We start from the raw sequence: 20105 nt of genomic DNA, 5'->3' as shown, positions 1-20105 counted from the left end.
ATTATACAAATATGAGACAGAGAATTATATTGTTTGTAGACAAGAGGTAAACTTAAAATGAACGATGAAATGCGAATGATTAACATAGAAAACCAAAACAAGAACATTATCATTCCAACCACTCCGAATCCATGCATATTCCTTGGTCTTTTTTTCAACCCATTTGACTTTGGGTTTTAGCAATGCATAAAAATATTAATGAATGGCTACCAAATCTTCTTTCTCCAATCGCTACATCCATGGAGTCAAGCTCTGTGACAACAATCCCTCACCTTACCCCCCTGTCTTCTTCAAGCTATGCTGCTACCTCTAGCATTTAATATTATAGTCAACTGCTTTTAGTAACAACACTACAACTTCTTCCATGTTTTTTTTTAGCTTAAATTGATTCCTATATATTAAATTTCATTTCATTTCTGTCTTTATATTTTTAAATATTTCATTTTAATTTGTATACTTTCAATAAATTTTAACCATTTGTTTGACTTCATTTTATTATATAACATTAAATTTTCATATAAGAAAACACGGAATCTTTATATAAGGGAAACTAATAGACTAAATTTTAAGAAAAGAAAAGTAACAAATTTTGAATTGTTGTTCTTTGACATCTATAACCAAAAGTCAAAGTACGTAGTTGTTAGATGACTATTATTATTATTATTAAAAATAAAGAAACTTTTGCTAAATATTATTTTTTTTTATATAAAAGAATGGTAAAAGGATTAACTGGTANATCTTTTTTTTTTTTTTTTTTCTTTTATAATAAAGTGGTTGGTTTGGTTACCAAATTTTGAAGATAATCAACGCGTAAAGGGTTTGACAATAATTTGTTAGTATAGTTCTAAAGTTATCCAATTACTAATCTTGGTTGCATGCTTGAGTTGACATGTTTGATCAAAGCATCTAAACCAACGTGTGATCTCATGATCACGTTATCTACTTCTAACGAGTGCTTCCAACGTGCTTTGTCCTCACTCACATGCATCTCGAAATAAGTTCATAGGAGGTCATCTAATATAGAGTTGCTTCAAGTAAAACATGTTTAACCGTGAAGTTGACTTCCAATTCTTTTAAGCATTTTTTAGTCATCTTATCATTGGATCACACTTAATTTCTTATCGAACTAATGAACTACTCCTCTTTGTTTGACTTACGATGTTTAGGGATTGATTATCTTTAAATAATTATAATAACAGCATCTAAACTCATTGAAATCGAGATTATGAACTTTTTTAAGAGAAGGCAATCATTTCTTAATCCCCGCTTTGAATAACGCATTACTCCTAGCATTATACCAAACATTGTATAATTATTAGGGAGGGAGAAGGGTTGGTAGGGCAGCAAAGAAACTAAACAAAATTTGATTTGTTGTTATGTAGGATGTTTGAACATGGACTTCAAATAAGCTCACCCTAATTAGTCAACTTTAAACAACTTAGAAGAATTATAATGCCACCAAATATTCCACATCAAATAGTTTATAGTTTCTTGTTCATCTCTATTTCTCACTTTATGTTTTGGTTGAATAAGAAATGATGCATATCCTGATCTTATCTACAAGGATTTGTAAGTGTTGAGATTAGATGGGTCTAATTTGGTGATGAAACCGAAAGGTCCGTGGCATTTGATATAAGATTCTTGGTGTGGGGAGAGACAAGCAGAAGAGTGTTGTTATTGCCGCTAAGGATCTCACTCAAATTGGAAATTTGAGTATTAAATATTGAAAGAGTGAGTAGTTTATTAGGAATTTCGTGTTGTTTTGTTGCTTTTCGAGTTGTAATTTCTATGTGGGTGCGGTTCCTTGGAGCCTTCATTTCTTAATTCCAAAAGTCATCGACACAAATATTTATCAAATAAATTACAGGAAAAATAAGTATTGCCCTTCTTTTCCTCTCTAATTGAATTGGCATCAACCAAAAATAAAAGATTCATTCATAGGGTGAAAGATTTTTCTGAAAGGAACTCCTCATATATAACTCAGATGATGGCTTGGCCATGCCTGTGGCTGACATGCACAGGTGAAAGTATAAACAAGAATTAAGTTTCCCTTGCTAGCTACTTAGAGATTTTATATCGATTGGATTCAAGAACCAAACATTCCTTATAAGTACGTAGAAACCTTTTCCTAACAAACGCGTTTTAAAACTTGAGGAGAAGTCTAGAATGGAAAGTCCAAAGAGAACCATATTTGTTAGTGGTGGACTTAGGTGGTTACAAACGGTATTAGAGCCAAACACCGGACGGTGCAAGGCATTGGACGGAGTAGGGCTAGACCTTGTCCATAGTAGACACGTTTTAAAACTATGAGGTTAACAGTGATACGTAACGGGCTAAAGCAAACAATATTTACTAGTAGTGGGCTTGAGCTGTTACAAATGGTATCAGAGCCAGACACTAGACGGTGTGGCAGCGAGGACGCTAACCCTCAAGGGGTAGATTATGAGATCCCACATTGGTTGGAGAGAAGAACGAAACATTTTTTACAAAAGCATAGAAACTTCTTCCTAGTAGATGCATTTTAAAACCATAGTAGATGCATTTTAAAACCATGAGGCTGACGACGATACATAACGAGTCAAAACGGACAACATTTACTAGTAGTGGGTTTTGAATGTTACGTAATCAATTCCCATATACGACGTTGAAGATGAGAGAACATTGTTTTAAAATATATGGTGAATTGTCCACACCAAGAATTTCATTCCAAAATATGCAACTTCATAATATATGATGAACATTTTTCTTTTTGCAGGAGAATGGCGACAAAGGGACAAGATGGAGGAGGTTCTATAACACCACCCCATCACTAAATGAATAGATTTAAAAAAGTTCAAGGGTAAGTTTTAAATTTGTAGCGTGGCCAGTTGATTGAATTGTTTAAGATGCAGGACCGAACTAATCCAAAAAGTAAGAGAGATAGAGTAATTAATGATTCCACAAATGATATGAGGTTAATTTAGGGTGTTGTAAAGGGGGAGAGGTTGAGCGGAGAGAAGACTTTACTTTTTGTACTAAAAAATCATAAATAAAGTAATAGAAAGCAAAGAGATTTCCCCCACTTTTTCAACCTATAAAGCAAGGGTCTTCTTCCTCCATTCTTTCCAAACACAAAAAACCCTACACAAGAAGAACCAAAAATGGGTCGAGCTCCATGTTGTGATAAAGCCAGTGTCAAGAAAGGGCCATGGTCACCTGAAGAGGATGCAAAGCTTAAAGCTTATATTGAACAGCATGGAACTGGAGGAAACTGGATTGCTCTTCCTCAAAAGATTGGTATAATATTGTAAAAATATAACAAACTCTTGTTTTTTTGTCTCAATTTCATTTCTAGGGTTCTGAAATGTTTTTGTTTTTGGATTGAAAATTGAAGGGCTGAAGAGATGTGGAAAGAGTTGCAGATTGAGATGGTTGAATTATTTGAGACCTAATATCAAACATGGTGGATTCTCGGAGGAAGAGGACACCATCATTTGCAACCTCTATATAAGCATTGGCAGCAGGTTTGAGCCCAAATTCCAACAAAAACTTTCAAAATTAGTGTTCATCTTGAGCCATCATGTTACTAGATCTGAATTGGTGTACTTGTCTTTCTTCCTTGTCCTTGATTCTGTCTTGGTTTTTTCCCTTTGTCAGAGGCTGATTGTCTTGGAATTGTATGGTTGTGTCTTTTTAGGTGGTCTGTAATTGCTGCCCAGCTGCCTGGAAGAACTGATAATGATATAAAAAACTACTGGAACACAAAGCTGAAAAAGAAACTACTTGGAAAACCCAAACAATCCAATACCAATAATGGGATTTCACCTTCATCAACTACCAATGAAGACCCCAAAGAGGGTTTGAGTAACTCAGCCTTGGAAAGGATTCAACTCCATATGCAACTTCAAGGCCTTCACAATCCACTCTCTTTCTACACACACCCTCAGCTATGGCCCAAGCTCCACCCCATGCAGGAAAAGAAGTTTCAATCCCTCCTGCCTCTGAACAATCAAAACCCTAATCATCTTCAACCCACTCAACCGCCCAAGGAAGCTGATTTCTTTCACACCAATTCTGTGTCTCTTCCTTATGAGATCCCAAGTTCAGATGAATTAGCATCTGGGGTTCATCAAGTTTCAAACTTTGTGGAAGTGGATGAGTTTCTTAATGACAAGGCGGAGGGTTTCATGTCACAACCTGAACAAGTGCCTGAATTTGATTGCTTTAAAGAAGTGGGTGGTTCTTCTAAGGATAGCTTCATGTGGTGGGCTGCTCAGAATGATCATCATGATATGAGATCCGCATCCTCCTCTAATTCCTGGGATTCTTCTTCTGTTCTTCAATCGGAATTGATGTTTCAAGATTTTGAGTTAGGGTACAATCTTTAGGGGACAATTTTTATGCGTAGGGGTTGGGAGAGAGACAAGGAAGCTGTTCAATTTGTCATGATTATAAGATGGATTAGCCTGCATGTGCCATACTAAGAGAAGCTTTGTATATTAGTGTGAATAAAGACGTTTAATCCACATTTTCACCTTGTTAGTCTGTCTTTCTTTCTGTATTTCTTATTGAGTCAGTCTCACACACTTGTTAGTACCATAAAGTTGAGCACTTGTCACAATCGCACTCTGGATGGCAGCAGACTTACAAGTGTGCAGCACTCACCAAGTGAGATAAGTCAATTCATTTTTACATCGCCTACAGCCAAGCAAGACGTATGCTCGAGCCTCTGGCCTCAGTTTAACGGTCAAGCAAACGTATGCTCGAGCCTCTAGCCTCCGTTTAAGAAAAAAGTTTTAGAGAACGAGAGCAAAAAGATTTTTAAAAGAGAGATCTTGAAAGAGAGATTATATACGCAAGCAAGTATATATATATATATATAACTATTGGTAGGGGATAACATTTTAAAGAAGAGAACACATTAGATGTCTTAAAAACCGTTATAAACAAATGAACCAAGAAATTAGGAGAATTGAGAACCAAATTAACACTATGTGTTTGAAAGAGTAAAACATGGAAATTAAAGAAGAAAGGAAAGACATGGAGACCCAAAAGATAGGCCTAGAAGTCAAACATGATATGCTTATTAGTGGGTTTGGTGGAATTGTTGCTAGAACTTGGAGCCTTCTTAAACTTCACTTGAGTTTGAACCTCATTGAAAATTCCTTGAACTGCATTATCCACTTTGAAACTAGACTTATAAGTAACCTCTTCTTTGGAACTCAAACGTCCGTTATTATTGTCCACAAATTCCTTGACCTTATGCCTCTTGGAGACCTGTACAGTTAAACCACCAGGAAGTTCATTTTTGTAGACCGTGGTTGTAGTTTTCTCCGCCCCATGTCGATTGGTGGAGGCTCTTTTGGCGCCGGGCTTGGCCAACTTAGGTTTGTTGCAACTCAAAGGAACTTCCAGTTCCGTCATCTCATAGTAATGAACCGCTCGTTTTCCTCCCATGGCTGAAACAACAACGATGATGATGATGAGAGAAGAATAGAGATGGGATTGGTGGGATTTATATGGGTAAAGAAGGGGAAACCTTTGATCTCCCTAGAAACGGTATCAAGGCTTTGAATAAATTTGATTTAGTTGGAGCAATTTTAGGATAATGGGCAGCAGTTATTAAGCAAACAGTTATTATTGCAATGAACCTCCATGTGAAATTTGGAACCTTCGCGTTCTTTACAATTTAGAGTAAATGGGCACTAAATGTAGGCAGCAGAAGAAACGTAACTCATTTTGCAAGAGGTATAAGCATAGGCCGGCCTACCTTAAGCCATCAATATTTTTTTCTTATCTCTTCTTAAATATAATCAATCTCTCATTTATAAACATTTTGTTGTTAATATCTTTAATGCTACCTTGAATTTGTATTGATATATATATATATATATTCTTTATAATACTCTCATTTTGTAACGGCCCAGATCCATCGATAACAGATATTGTCCTCTTTGAGCTTTCCCTTTCGGACATCACAATCCACCCCTTTGGGGCCAGCGTTCTCGCTGGCACTCTTCACTCTTTCCTTCCTCCAATCGATGTGGGACCGCCCAAAATCCACCCATTTGGGGCCTAATGTCCTTACTGGCACACCGCCTCGTGTCTACCCTCCTTCAAGGAACAGCGAGAAGGTTGACACATTGTCCGGTGTCTGGCTCTGATACCATTTGTAATTGCCCCAGATCAACCGCTAGCAGATATTGTCCTCTTTAGGCTTTCCCTTTCGGGCTTCCCCTCAAGGCTTTAAAACGCATCTGCTAGGGGAAGGTTTCCACACTCTTTAGGCTATCTGCACTGCACCCTTCGAAAGCTTTATGTCTACTACTTTTTTGTTCCATTTAACTAATGAAGGTTTTTCTTAATACATCTATTTATCTCTCTATGATTTTTGTTTAATATACATTTACTAATAATTTATATTCTATTGTTGTTGCTTGTTCTTTAAACTTTAAGATTGTGACACATTTAGCTATTAGATAATCAATTCTAAAACTAAAGGAATATGATGCAAAAAAATTAATAAACCTTCCATTGTATTTAAAAAAAATGTATTTAGCCCTTATTTGGCTTAAACTTTAAACCAATCATATGCAGAATAACATGGCTGTATATTTGACTTATCACACATTCAGTATTCTTTTTGAAAAAAATGATATAATAAATAGTATTTATGAGGCCCAAATAAATGTTTGTGAGTTGGCAGAGAGGGGCATAAGTTTCTGAAGAATGACGTATGAGATGGAGCTTACTAATTTTAAAACCAGAAAATTTATTGGAAGACTTTTGGGGTAGATGCGGCCTTTGATTTTAATATTAATGCTCAAATGATTGATAAAGAACACACAGTTTTGTTTCAATAATCCTGTTTTGATGCCCTCCCTCCCTTGCCTTTTACACACTATCATGTTCTTTCTTTATGTTCATTCAATCACACACCCTTTAGTTACTTTCTTTCTTTATGTTCGTCCAGATGATGCATCACAAAAGGAAAAAAGTTACAAATTTTTAAAGTTTTGATGTAATGAAACGAATTTTAGAGTGGAGGGCCCGAAATTATCTATACCTTCAATTTTTAAGAGGGCCAATAATTTGGAGTTGAACGATATTCTTTATATCAATAATAATTTATGTGTAATAGCAAAAAAGAAAGTGGTAATCATTATCGAACATGGGTGCCACCCCATAAGTCTTCTTTATCCAACCACTCCATTTCATAGCCATTCCTTTATAAATATCATCACTTTCTTCACACCAAGGAATACCCTCCAAAAATAAAGGCTGCCCAATACAAAATCAAGCTCCATTGAGAAAATGCAAGCATATCTTCTCATACCCATCGCCATTTTCATCCTCCTGAGCTCAACCGGCCACGCCACTGCAGCTCTGGTGAAGTCCGACAAAGCCCTGCAGAAGCAATTCCTCGGCCCTCACAATGCGGCTAGATACGCCCTCCGGTTGGCTCCATTAGTTTGGGACACTAAATTGGCTCGCTACGCACAGTCATACGCCAACAAGCGGCGGGGGGATTGCGCTCTCCGACACTCCAACGGGCCGTACGGTGAAAACATTTTCTGGGGGAGTGGCAATGCGTGGTCTCCGGCACAGGCCGTGGCTGATTGGGTGTCGGAGAGGAAATGGTACAGCTATTGGTCAAATTCTTGCGTGGAGGGTGAACTGTGCGGCCATTATACGCAAATAGTGTGGCGGTCCACTCGGCGGATTGGGTGCGCTAGAGTCACTTGCAAGCAGGGTAAAGGCGTCTTCATCACTTGCAACTATGATCCTCCTGGTAATTACATTGGGGAGAGACCTTATTAAAATTTACCTCACCTGCCCATTTTGTTGTCATAGGAGTTTGGAGAGTGTATATTTAAATCAAAAATTTGTTTGTAAAAGTTTATGTGGTTCTGTGTCTCTGAAATTCACATGTAATTGATTGATTTTATGTGCTGTACCCAATACCTGTATCCCTATAATATCTATATATATTTTCATACCCCCTCCAAATAAAGCTTACATTAAATATTTACTCCAAATTTATTTCCTACAACTTGTAGATAGCCATCTTCACTTATCAGAAATTAATTTAAAATACAATTATTATTCTTAGATTCAATAGATTTAAATATGAAAAAAAGAAAGAACAGAGTTGAAATAATGTAGCTATAGATATTCTATTAATTGTAGAAGATCACATGAGTATTGAAACAATTATTGATTTGGATCTTAAGCATTGTTATACATTGATTGCAAAAAATCAAATGTGGAATCTGATAAAGTTAGAATAATGGAATTATTCTGGACATGCATCTGTGGGCCTATGCGCTCAACTGTGGGCTCCATAAGCCTTTGTATTTTCTTTCAGACGGGCTCTGATTGGGCCCAACACGCACGCCAAGCGAGGCCCGTGTTAATAATAGAGTTAGGTAATTAGAATTTTGTTTTAAAGCCGAAAGTTTTATAAGAATATTGCAGAATCCAACTGTGTTATTTTGTATTTATGTTCTTGGATTTGATAATATTCAATAATATGTGATTTAATTAAACTATATGATAAAGGTAACCCATGTGAGTATGCATTATTATATTACACACAGACTGCTTCAATTATATTAATCGCTGATATTCAATATGTACGAAACAACAACACAGCACATCCAAAAGGCTTTTTATTATACTTTTCTTTAGTAGGGCCGCTCGCCTATGTAGTTGCCAGGGGGATCGTAGTTACAAGTCATGAAGACATCCCCATCGTCGCAAATGACACGAGCGCAGCCGAGCCTTTGAGTGTTTCTCCAAACGATCTGCGTGTAATGGCCGCACATTTGGTCAGCCTCGCAGCTGTTGGTGGCGTATTTGTAGTACTTGACTTCGCTAGCCCACGCAGTCACTGCATCCAGTGGCCTCCACGCTGATCCACTTCCCCAGTAAATGTTCTCCCCCAGCTTAAAATCGTCTTCAGGGAAAGAGTGTTGCAGTTTACAATCCCCTTTTCTCTGTCCTGCCCACCACCTGGCGTACTTCTCGAGCTGGAAGTTCCATGCCAGTGGCAACTCGAATTTTGCCGCTCGAATCAGATTGTGCGCAAATACAAACTCTAGAGACTCGCTAATGCAACCCCAGCAAAGTTGCTTCGACACCCTGTAGATGGTTTCGTTGTCCAGCTGCTTTTGCGTGTTTGTTTGCACTTGCACACCAGGTGTTCGAGAAAAGTTGTGAGAGAGAACTTGGGTTGGAAGGAAGGCCAGTAAGAGAAACAGAGCTAGCACTCCCATTTTCATTGTGATTTTTGCTGTTGTTGGCAGGGGATGGCTGGTGATTATTGTTGCTTGCTTCTGCCTATATACGAGTGTTGTGAGGAGATATGCGTAATGGGCTGGATTTAGTGGGGACGAAGGGGGCGCTTAGTTGTGGAAATGGAGGAGTCACTGGGCCATAGAATCATAAAATATGTGGTCTATGTGTTGAACTTCTGTGGTTGGGTTTTGGTTCTTGCATGGTGATCACATTCTCACAGGTAGACACATGTATAGAATATACATGGCTATCAAGTTTTATGGCGTCTCGTGAATTAGCTAAGTGGTTCCCGTGATACTCTCTTGTTTTTTCACGAGGACAAGATGCCATCACAGTGCATTCTAGAACATAGCACGTGGCAGAAATATTGTGGTTTAACTTTGCTTAACTGGTTACATGGTACAAAAGATCTAAGATATATTTCAAGTAAAACATGTAGCTTATAAAGATTGTGTAATCTTTTTTATCTTTTGAATGTATGTAACTCAAGATGCTATTTTTCTGCGTTCATAATTCTTGGGTCGGATCCAAATATTTGAACTGAATGTTCGTTTGGGCTTCATAAACTTTAACACTAGCAGCAGCCCCATAGATATTTGGATCCTCTCTTGAAAATTGATAGATTATTGAAACTTCTGAAGCTTTTGAGTATCTCACTTCAAACAACGTCTAATGCACAGGTTTTAGCTAGGTTGGAATTCTGGGGTGCTCCTGAAGGTTTCCTTGCCCAACAGAAGTTGCAAAAACCTCCTCTATCCCAAAGAATGGTTATGGTTACCGACTCTGTGTTAGGAATCACGACTCTTTACAATGGTACGATATTGTCCACTTTAAACATAAGCTCTTATGGTTTTGCTTTGGGCTTCCCAAAAAGTCTCGTACCAATGAAGATATATTCCATAAACCTATGATCATCTCCTAAATTAGCTAACGTGGAACTCCCTCCCGATAATCCAACACTTGAGAGATCTAAAGTTCACGTGAGTACTGAGTTTTGTATAATAACAGTAAGTTTCCTGTACTTCGTATGTTATTGGCGATTGACTTTATACATTGTCTTTGAACTTTTGTTGTTTAGCTCAGCATTACGTGCGTTTAAACGTCGGGTGGCAGATGCAAATGTGAATCATGATCTATCCTTCTACAGCCGAGAGATCAGTAAATGTTTCATCACTTGTTGACATAGTGGTATAGGCTTGAGGTTCTCGTCTATGACAGCTCTACTCGAAGCTAGCAACCACGTTTGACCCTTTTCCTCACCAATCAAGCGGTGAGGCTACTCATAGGCCAATTAAGTCCAATTCACCAAAAAAAAATGCAGAATTTGAATGTGAATTGGAAAAGTAGGTTAAAGTTCATGTAGCCAATCCAAGTTTGAGAATAGTCAATAAATTCTTCTACTTGTTCTTGGCCACTCATTAATTCTCTCAAGCTCAGTTTTTCACCATCGGTCTCTTTCAGAGTGAAGGACCAGTAAAGAATTGAATGGTCAAAGTACACCCAGTTTGGTTAATGCCCCCAAACTAGTAGTTAGAAATGGCTGGTTGAGTCAACCAAAATCGAAACGGTCTCTATAACAGCCTTCACTATTAGCAAATATTGTCGGCTTTAATCTATTACGTATTGGCGTCAACCTCACGATTTTAAAAGGTATCTACTAGAGAGAAGTTTCTACATTTTTATAAAGAATGTTTAGTTTACCACTGCACATGGCTTCTTCCCGGTTTGAAGACCGGACGGAATATGTAGAACCAAATATATGACATGAAATAGACTAAATAAAATTTACAGAACTATGGTGTGGAGCCGGCGAATTTAACTTTCAACAGCGCTCTGTTTCAGAAAAGGGACCCCCAACATTTAATAGCGATGAAGACTTGGGTTACTCCATGGTTATAAACGAATTGAAATTTCAATGTGGTATGAGTAAAACGATGTCCGAGGCCTCTCTCAGCCGCCCTCGTGGGTTTCGACATCCATGCTGGAGAGATATATGGAGCTCGCGTGTTGCAATAAAATGATACTCCTCGTGTAAAACATGAAGCAAGTAATATCGATTAAAACTTCTCGTTGTCATGTCACACCAGATTAGCCTATAATATTCAATATTATGTGCATGTTTCTTTTCAACAAAACCATAATGTTAGGGAGTATTCATACGAAACGTTTGATGAGTAGTAGCAATATCAAATAAGTAATTAAAAATTATGGTTGATAATTGGGTTGGGACAAAATGCACGAAAGGAGACAAAAATTGCTGGCAACACAGCGACGCTACAAGATGTGCGCACAATCACCTTGTTCATATATTCATCCCAAAATCATAGTTTTTTTTAGAGGGATCAAGTGTTCATTTATATCTCATTTTGGTTTATATTTTAATTTTAGAAATTAAAGATTTTTCATAAACTAATTTAATTTTTAATAAGATTAAAAACATGCGTAGAATAACCTAGGTCTCTAAAATTTTGAACCAGGGCCATTTTGGTCATTATCTAAACATGCATAATTTACTTGACCATAATGCCCTACTTGAGTCCTACCATGCATAAACCCTTCCTAGCCTAGCGGAAAACATAAAAATCAACATGCATCTCATCGTTTCATTGTAGTGGCATTTCAATAATTTTCTATAATATATTTGCGTACGGATCCAAAAATGCCCTTTAGAGATCTTAAACATGCACACTCTAATCACTTAAGGTGATGCTCACATACTAACACGTCTTTCTGATTCCTACAAGTATTACTTGCCTAAAGTTCGTGTGGTTACTTACTTGGATGACACGTGTGTTTTCTAACTAGCTTTTCTGCATATTGGAAACTCCAAAATTTCTGAATTTTTTTTGATAAGTTCTAACTCAAGTCAAAATAGGGTTAGTATCGAAATCGAGGCGAAAAAATTGACAAGCGGAAGTTAATCAGGCAAGAAAAGAGATACTCATGTGTCGCTGAAGAGTCCAATGCGCGCAACTACAAACGTGCGATTGGAATAAGACGCACGCTCCACATGCAACACGTGGCACATTTCCATTGGCGCGCCATAGATAAGATTAGGTCAGGAATACGAGTTGGATGGTTCAAAACAAGGCACGATTAGATCAGGCACAATTTTTTGCCAGCAGGTCGGGTTGGAGCGAACCCGAGTCCTCCCGTTGTCAACGAGACGCGTGGATGAATAACTGCATGACATGTATCCCAGCCAAAGCTTGCCCATTTGCTCCACCTCACCTGTTGACTGTAACCTGAACAACCGAGTTCATCGTAAATTTCCAGATTTTCTATCCGTTTATGATTCTTTTCCGTTTTATTTAGATTTTCATAGCTTTGTCGTCCTAACTTGAATTAACTTAGTTTCTAAACTACAATGGTATAGTTTTAACCCATTTTTACTAAGGTAATTTTCTAGTAATTTTAGGACAACTATAGAAGGACATAAATACGTCCAAAGATAGACTAAAACACCAAAACTTAGAAACTTATAGTTTCTTGACAATGGCTCCAACCCAAACCCGTCTTTCGATCTAAATCAACTCTAGTTTCCTTCATAAATCTTATACGAAACTCCTCAAAGAACAACGTATTAAAAATACAAAACCTAAAATGAGCAAAACTTGTAGATTTAAAGAAAAAATAAGCATAAGAACGTGAAAGTTTTACCTAAATTCTTTCTCGATTCTTCAAGAATTTTAATAAATCAAACACCTAGACTTGATTTTTTTTTTATTCTAAAATTGTGTGGCTTCCTTTTTTTTGTATGAACCAGCGTTTTCAACGTTGTAGTCGTACCAAGTAGGGAAAATTTGTGGTAGTTGTGCACAAAAAAGAACATGATTCACGTTTTTCTTCTCTCTATTTCACTCCCTTGTCTTCTTTTTACAAACATCATCACCATCTAATTCATTGATCATATAATATAATATAAGATTGATGTGACTCTTAGATATGGCTTTAATACAAAATCTTATACTTTTAAGATTTAAAATTTGTATACTCCACACAAATGTATAATTAATTGAATCAACTCATTAATATCATGACCAATTGGTCATATTGTGCTTTAAAAAACAGATTATATTGCTAAATATTTGACCAATGGTAAAAAAATCATGATTAGTTCTCCACTACTCATCATGCTAATCCAATGGATATGCTATGGAATGCTACACAATTTCTTATCTTCTTCTCTTATCCAAACCCATACATTTAAAAGTTTTTTTTTTTTAAATTTAATAATCATGGATTGATTGGAAAAAAGAATTTTTTGTAAGAGATTGGGTGAGTTTTAAGGCTTTAAATTTCCGTCATCAAACTCTAATAATTTTGAATGATTCTCGTTGGAATCGTCATAATGAGATCTATAATTTTGATGAATAAATCAAGAGCTAATTTAAACCAAATGTAGTTTACACGGTGCATATTTGAGGAAGGAAAATGTAGTTAACGGTAATTGAACCCTTGACTAGTTTGGTCTATAGTTTGAGTCATTTTCCTCTTCAAAATTTCGAACAGAGCTATTCAAATTTTCTTCAAATTCTATTATATGATTGAATTTTGAGAACAAATTGAATTAAATTGATAGTAATAGAGCGTTAAAAGCATGATACACGATTTATGATGATCTACTAAATACCATATGAAATTAAGTGGTTTATGAACCTGATAGATAAATTAGTTATGCAAATAATGATCCACAATCGGTGATATGCAACAAGATAATATGAAAATTCAACTAGATGATGAGTTGAATTTAGGTGAACTAGTAGAACCCTAAATGCTAGTCTCAAAAAGCTTACGACGAAGATTCATTGTATTTCAATATGATATAAGACATAAAAAGGATATTTAGCGATTATTTTTATACTCCCCAATGCTGCTTTGTTTTTCAAATAAAACATGAGCTTTTGGATTCTTTGTAAGATGCATAAGCAAAAGTAGATACGCAAGGAGTAGACGTGAGGCACAGGGGTTATGTTTGTGTTGTGCTTAATAAAGGAACAGGTGGAGGGGAAGGGGCAGTGTTTTACACGTTGTTAAGTCTAATGATTTATAATTGTGTTATTAAATTGTAATTTATGAGGCATGTGATCCTCGCGTGGCTCCGGGATTTGACTACAAAGCAATTGGGAAAGACAGGGGAGGGGAGGTGGGGTGATTCAAATGTCTCTTCCTCATTATAAAATCATCACACAACTGCTGCATCTAATCTAAGCATGCATGCATAATTTCCTGTGTCGGTCTGTAAATACTGATTCAAATGTCTTCTCTTCTCACCAATGCTTTCCTTCCTCTGCTCCGATCCTCTCACAATCCGCGTCTCAACTTCAAACAACCCAATTCTGCTTCTAATAAGGTCTATCTATCTCTCTGTTCAGCTCTTTTTCGACCAACTATGTCAGTGTTGGTGACATGATTTTGTGTTTAATTTGATTTACAGTGGAACGGAGTGGTTTGTTGTAGCCATGATGCCACATTTGATGAGGGGCAATCAGTGGACGAAAGAAACAGAGAAGGGGAAAGAGGAGTGAATAAACTGGAGAGGGCTCTCAACTTCACGGGAGACAAGCCAACCACTCCCATTCTCGACACCATCAACTATCCCAATCATATGAAAAATCTCTCCATCCAGGTACAATCGAATAACAACAATTTTTCCGACCAATAACATTCATTTTTAAACCCCAGCGGTCTTTTCTTACAGGAGCTTCAAGAATTGTCGGATGAGGTTCGAGAAGAAATAGTATACACAGTATCGAAAACAGGGGGGCACCTGAGTTCGAGTCTGGGCGTGGCAGAGCTGACGGTGGCACTTCACCATGTATTCAGTGCGCCAGAGGACAAGATAATTTGGGATGTGGGTCATCAGGTGTGTGCGTAAATGAGGGGTTTTTGATTGTAGTTTGAAGCATTGGGGTGAACAAGTATTGACATATGTTGGGGGCAAATTGAAAATTGCAGGCGTATGCTCATAAGATGTTGACGGGTAGAAGGTCCAGAATGCACACAATCCGTAAAACATTTGGCCTGGCCGGGTTTCCGAAGAGGGAGGAAAGTGCTTTTGATGCCTTCGGTGCTGGCCATAGTTCTACCAGCATTTCTGCTGGATTAGGTACTCCTTCCCACCTAACCAACAATACCATTTCAAGTCTAACAACTTCATTGTTGTTCGTCCTGCAGGAATGGCCGTAGCTAGAGACATACTAGGAAAAAACAACCACGTAGTGTCAGTTATAGGCGACGGAGCCATGACTGGGGGAATGGCATACGAGGCACTGAACAACGCCGGTTTCCTAGACTCAAATCTCATCATCATCTTGAACGACAACAGACAAGTTTCTTTGCCCACTGCCACCATCGATGGTCCCGCTCCCGCTGTCGGCGCTCTAAGCAATGCACTCACTAGGCTCCAAGCCAGTAAAAAGTTTCGACAACTGCGTGAAGCAGCGAAGGTACGTACATACTAACCACAGATTTTGCAACCCCAACTTTTTTAGTTTTGTAATTTTGAAATCTAAAATGTGGGATTGGTGCAGGGGCTGACGAAGCAGATGGGGGGACAGGCGCATGAAATTGCAGCGAAATTAGACCACTGCATGAAAGGAATTGTGGGAGGATCGGGGGCGTCGTTATTCGAAGAGCTTGGAATATATTATATAGGTCCAGTGGATGGGCATGATGTGGAAGATCTTGTGTATGTATTGAAGCGAGTGAAGTCTATGCCGGCGCCTGGGCCTGTTCTTATTCATGTCGTCACTGAAAAGGGCAAAGGCTATCCACCTGCGGAGATTGCAGCCGACAAAATGCACGGTAAATACAAGTCGTAAGCATTGAACAATGCAGGCAAATGAAAGGAATTGCTAAATTTTTTGTTTGGTTACAGGAGTAGTGGAATTTGATCCAAGAACAGGGAAACAGATAAAGAAGAAGACGGAAACTCTTTCCTACACGCAATACTTTGCAGATTCATTGATAGCAGAAGCTGAGAGAGACGACAAAATCATAGCCATTCATGCTGCCATGGGAGGTGGCACTGGTCTCAACTATTTCCAGAAACGATTTCCCGATCGTTGCTTCGACGTTGGAATCGCCGAGCAACATGCTGTTACCTTTGCTGCTGGCCTCGCCGCCGAAGGCCTCAAGCCTTTTTGCGCTATTTACTCCTCTTTTCTTCAAAGAGGCTATGATCAGGTAATCTCAAAGGAAGTGCATATAAGATTAATTTGGGCATTTGTAAGTGTTTGGGGAAATGTTGTGCAGGTGGCTCATGATGTAGATCTACAAAAGCTGCCTGTGAGGTTTGCAATAGACAGAGCAGGGCTAGTGGGTGCGGATGGGCCGACCCATTGTGGAGCATTTGACACAACGTTCATGGCATGTTTACCAAATATGGTGGTCATGGCTCCTTCAAACGAGACGGAGCTAATGAACATGGTGGCCACGGCTGCCGCCATCGACGATAGACCCAGCTGCTTCAGGTACCCAAGAGGAAATGGGGTTGGCTCTGTTCTTCCCCTGCACAACAAAGGCACTCCATTGGAGGTATACACACACTTCCATCAAACCCAACTTGTATGCTTCTTTGAATAAGTCTCATTAACGTGGCATGGAAACTGAAAGCCCCGAAATTACATACAGGTGGGGAAGGGGAGGATTTTAAGAGAAGGAAACAGAGTGGCCATTTTGGGATATGGAAGTATAGTACAAAGATGCATGGCGGCGGCGGAGGTGCTTCAACAATACGGCATTGAAATAACAGTGGCGGATGCCCGATTTTGCAAACCTTTAGATGGAGAATTGGTGAAGCAATTGGCAAGACATCACGAGATACTCCTCACGGTTGAAGAAGGATCCATTGGAGGGTTTAGCTCTCACGTTTCCCATTTTCTGGGATTAAATGGATTGCTTGATGGAAATCTGAAGGTATGCATGCAACAAAGAAACACAAAACAAAAGGATGTTTAATTTTACACCATGAAATAAACATGTTGCGTTTGGCTGTGCAGTGGAGGGCAGTGATGCTTCCTGATAGATACATCGACCATGGATCACAGATGGACCAAACCCAAGAAGCAGGGCTGAGTTCGAAGGACATAGCGGCCACTGTTTTATCACTCATAGGGAAAGGCAAAGACAGCTTTCAACTCGTGAACTTATAGATAATATTGTTGAAGAATAATAGTAATCATAATTAAGTAGCGCCTGGTTCATCTCGATTGTTTGTATTTGTAGTTACTTAGTGTATATATATATATATATATAGTTATATAATCATTCCTTCGGCCATAGCGTTACCAAATCACCCACCTACGTTTGCTTTCTTCTCCAGCAAGAGGCATCAAAACTTGAGAGTTCTATTGTGATATGATATTATCGAGCATAAGTTCTCGTAGTATTATTTTTTGTTGACTAAACATCTATTATTCACAAATAAAGTTTACCACTCAATCTTTCATTTACCATATCAATAAATTAAAGGTGTTTGTGATGGAAATGAAGTATTCGTTGGACAATGGTGGAGGATGAAACATTTTTTATTAGGGAGTGAAATTTCTCCCTAAGAAATACGTTTTAAAACCTTATCCTAAAGAGGGTGGACTGTGAGATGTGTGTAAACCTCTCCGTAACCGATGATGATACGTAACGGGCTGAGAATTCTTTACTTTGTTTGAATGTATATACGTTTTTTATCCAACCGAAATATTGTATTTATAAGCACCTAGGAAGAATCTTTGTTAACATTAATACACAAATGCTTATGGATTACGTCTAAAAAACACAAGGTATTGATAGCCTCACAATTGTAATGAACAAGCGGATAAGATAAAGGATAGAAATGATGAGAAGGGTAATTGAAGGTAAAGAGGCAATTTAGAGGTTGATAGATGGTGCGTGAGGGTGAGACCGATAGAGAAAGATAGAGGGGTGAAAGAGAAATGACGGAAGTGCCCTGGAGCGTAAGTTCAAGGGAAATATGAAATGATGCATATCAATAAACACTACGCGGTTTGCTGACCTTCTTGGTCTGCCACACCTTGCACGCTGACAGAGACTCTACTGTAATTTGTGGCCACAAACTCCCTTGGCCATGGCTCAAGGGTAATCTCGTCCTAAGTAAATTTACACGCACTGGATGACCTCACTTGGCTTGATCCATTGTTACTTGTCAAGGTCTGTATTGGCGTTGGCTTTAACCCCAACTAAATTTGAAGAATTGTTCGATATACTTGTAAATACTTTGTTATAGTGATTGATTATGACTTGTAGGTGTAAGAAAATTGATCTTATTGAAATTTATGATATGGTAGATATTTCCACATTAATTTTTTATAAAAATTAGCGAGTGAATCAATTAATTTTGTGTCCTTATCAACAGAAGTATTAAACATTTGATTCCGTTTTCAACTTAGTTTAATTGTTCTAGTATTGTTTTAAATTTAATTTAATAATTTATCTAAAGTGGCATATTGATTTTATTGATTCAACAACAAAACTTGACCCTATACTTTAATGGGTTCGATTTTCTTTATCTTTGCAGTACTATATTTGTTTTTGGTGATATATTTACTTCATTTTCCTTTTATATGGGAATAATTAAATAAACATTAAAAAGAAAAAAATTAATAATTTAAATGATGGAAGTGTTTATAGTTGGGATTCTCCCCGTAACAGTTGGTGGAAAATAAAGTTGATCATGTCGTTATTCTCGTTAGTTTACTATTTTCCTCTCTTGAGGTTTGTATGCTTTTCCCCTCTATTTTATGTAATAAGATCGGTGTACCAATACTGTATGAACATGGGAAATGAACCAAATGAGTAGAATAGATTGATAGAATCAAATTGAAAATGTATCAACCTCATAATAATACGAACTTAGCCATGAAAGGGGTGGTGGGGGGTATGCAAAGGTCGTTTTAGTGGAGTGGTGGGAGTGTGGTTGCAGCCGGGAAAAGTGAGGAAGAGGGTGATTTGGGGGTGGTGTGAGTAGAAAGTTATGAATGAGTTAAAAGGAGAGAAGTAGTGAGTTTGGTTGCTCCTTGGGCTTCTTTTGCATGCAAACCCTCCACTACTAACATATTTTTTGACTTTTCCATATTCCCAAGAGCCAAAAACGTTGTTTGGTGGCGGGACCCACCTCCACCTCCTCCTCCTCCTCCACTTACTCTCCAATATTTCTCTCTTTTCAATTCCGCCCTATTTATTATGTCCTAATCCTGCCTACCTTCATTCTTTTAATTATAATTAAAATGAAACCAAACCTCCAACATTTTGTTTCGANTTTTTTTTTTTTTTTTTTTTTTTTTTTTTTTTTTTTTTTTTTTTTTTTTTTTTTTTTAATGTAATATCTCTCTTACCCTTTTGAAAACACATTACATCAATCTCGTGTGAACTATTTGAATAATCTTCTATATTGATTCACGACTAATGTTTCTTTGACATAAAACGAAAATGACTTTAACGAAATTGTGATAAAGTTTGAAAATTGAAGACAAAAAAACAAAATCAGATTTTGGAGACTAATTAAAAATAAAATTTAAATTTTAAGGATTAAAAGTATCCCTTATTAAAGTTAAAGTTAAACTGAAGTGATAATATTTTTGTGTGAGACTTATGTTTGGTATAAAATAATTAAATACTGGGAAGGAAATAGTTTTGGGTTCTTGAATATAATAATAATAATAATAATGTGAATGTAAATTAGTATATGATTAGAGGAGGTATTTTAATTACTATATAATTGGAGAGAGATTCATTTAAATCTATCTACTTACTTATTCTTAATCGAATCCAACGACAGCTACTCCGTCCTCCGTGTCGCTCGCCCCCCC

At 37.5% G+C, this 20105-nt stretch overlaps 4 protein-coding genes across 4 annotated transcripts; 3 read left to right on the top strand and 1 right to left on the bottom strand.

Annotated features, from left to right (window-relative positions):
- The first annotated feature begins 3140 nt into the window (after positions 1–3140).
- On the top strand, positions 3141–4367 carry LOC111793982 (transcription factor MYB36-like). The gene is made up of 3 exons (XM_023676075.1): positions 3141–3276; positions 3374–3503; positions 3677–4367. The coding sequence occupies exons 1-3, from the start codon at positions 3141–3143 to the stop codon at positions 4365–4367; spliced, it is 957 nt and encodes a 318-aa protein (XP_023531843.1).
- Positions 4368–7175: 2808 nt separating this feature from the next.
- Positions 7176–8011, top strand: LOC111792364 (pathogenesis-related protein PR-1-like). Its single transcript, XM_023673771.1, has one exon. The coding sequence runs from the start codon at positions 7294–7296 to the stop codon at positions 7798–7800; it is 507 nt and encodes a 168-aa protein (XP_023529539.1). The 5' UTR covers positions 7176–7293; the 3' UTR covers positions 7801–8011.
- A 504-nt stretch (positions 8012–8515) lies between these two features.
- Positions 8516–9698, bottom strand: LOC111792181 (pathogenesis-related protein PR-1-like). Its single transcript, XM_023673523.1, has one exon. It carries the CDS (start codon positions 9261–9263, stop codon positions 8667–8669), a length of 597 nt encoding a protein of 198 aa, XP_023529291.1. The 5' UTR covers positions 9264–9698; the 3' UTR covers positions 8516–8666.
- Positions 9699–14377: 4679 nt separating this feature from the next.
- Positions 14378–17711, top strand: LOC111792331 (probable 1-deoxy-D-xylulose-5-phosphate synthase 2, chloroplastic). The gene is made up of 10 exons (XM_023673721.1): positions 14378–14632; positions 14717–14908; positions 14981–15145; positions 15238–15388; positions 15457–15728; positions 15813–16086; positions 16160–16467; positions 16537–16818; positions 16915–17199; positions 17283–17711. Exons 1-10 carry the CDS (start codon positions 14537–14539, stop codon positions 17433–17435), a joined length of 2178 nt encoding a protein of 725 aa, XP_023529489.1. The 5' UTR covers positions 14378–14536; the 3' UTR covers positions 17436–17711.
- Positions 17712–20105: the final 2394 nt, after the last annotated feature.

The sequence above is a fragment of the Cucurbita pepo genome, chromosome LG04, assembly GCF_002806865.2.
Source record: "Cucurbita pepo subsp. pepo cultivar mu-cu-16 chromosome LG04, ASM280686v2, whole genome shotgun sequence".
In the NCBI taxonomy this organism is placed as follows: Eukaryota; Viridiplantae; Streptophyta; class Magnoliopsida; order Cucurbitales; family Cucurbitaceae; genus Cucurbita; species Cucurbita pepo.
The sequence above is the reverse complement of the archived record's forward strand: the minus strand, read 5'-3'. Positions and strand labels throughout refer to the sequence as shown.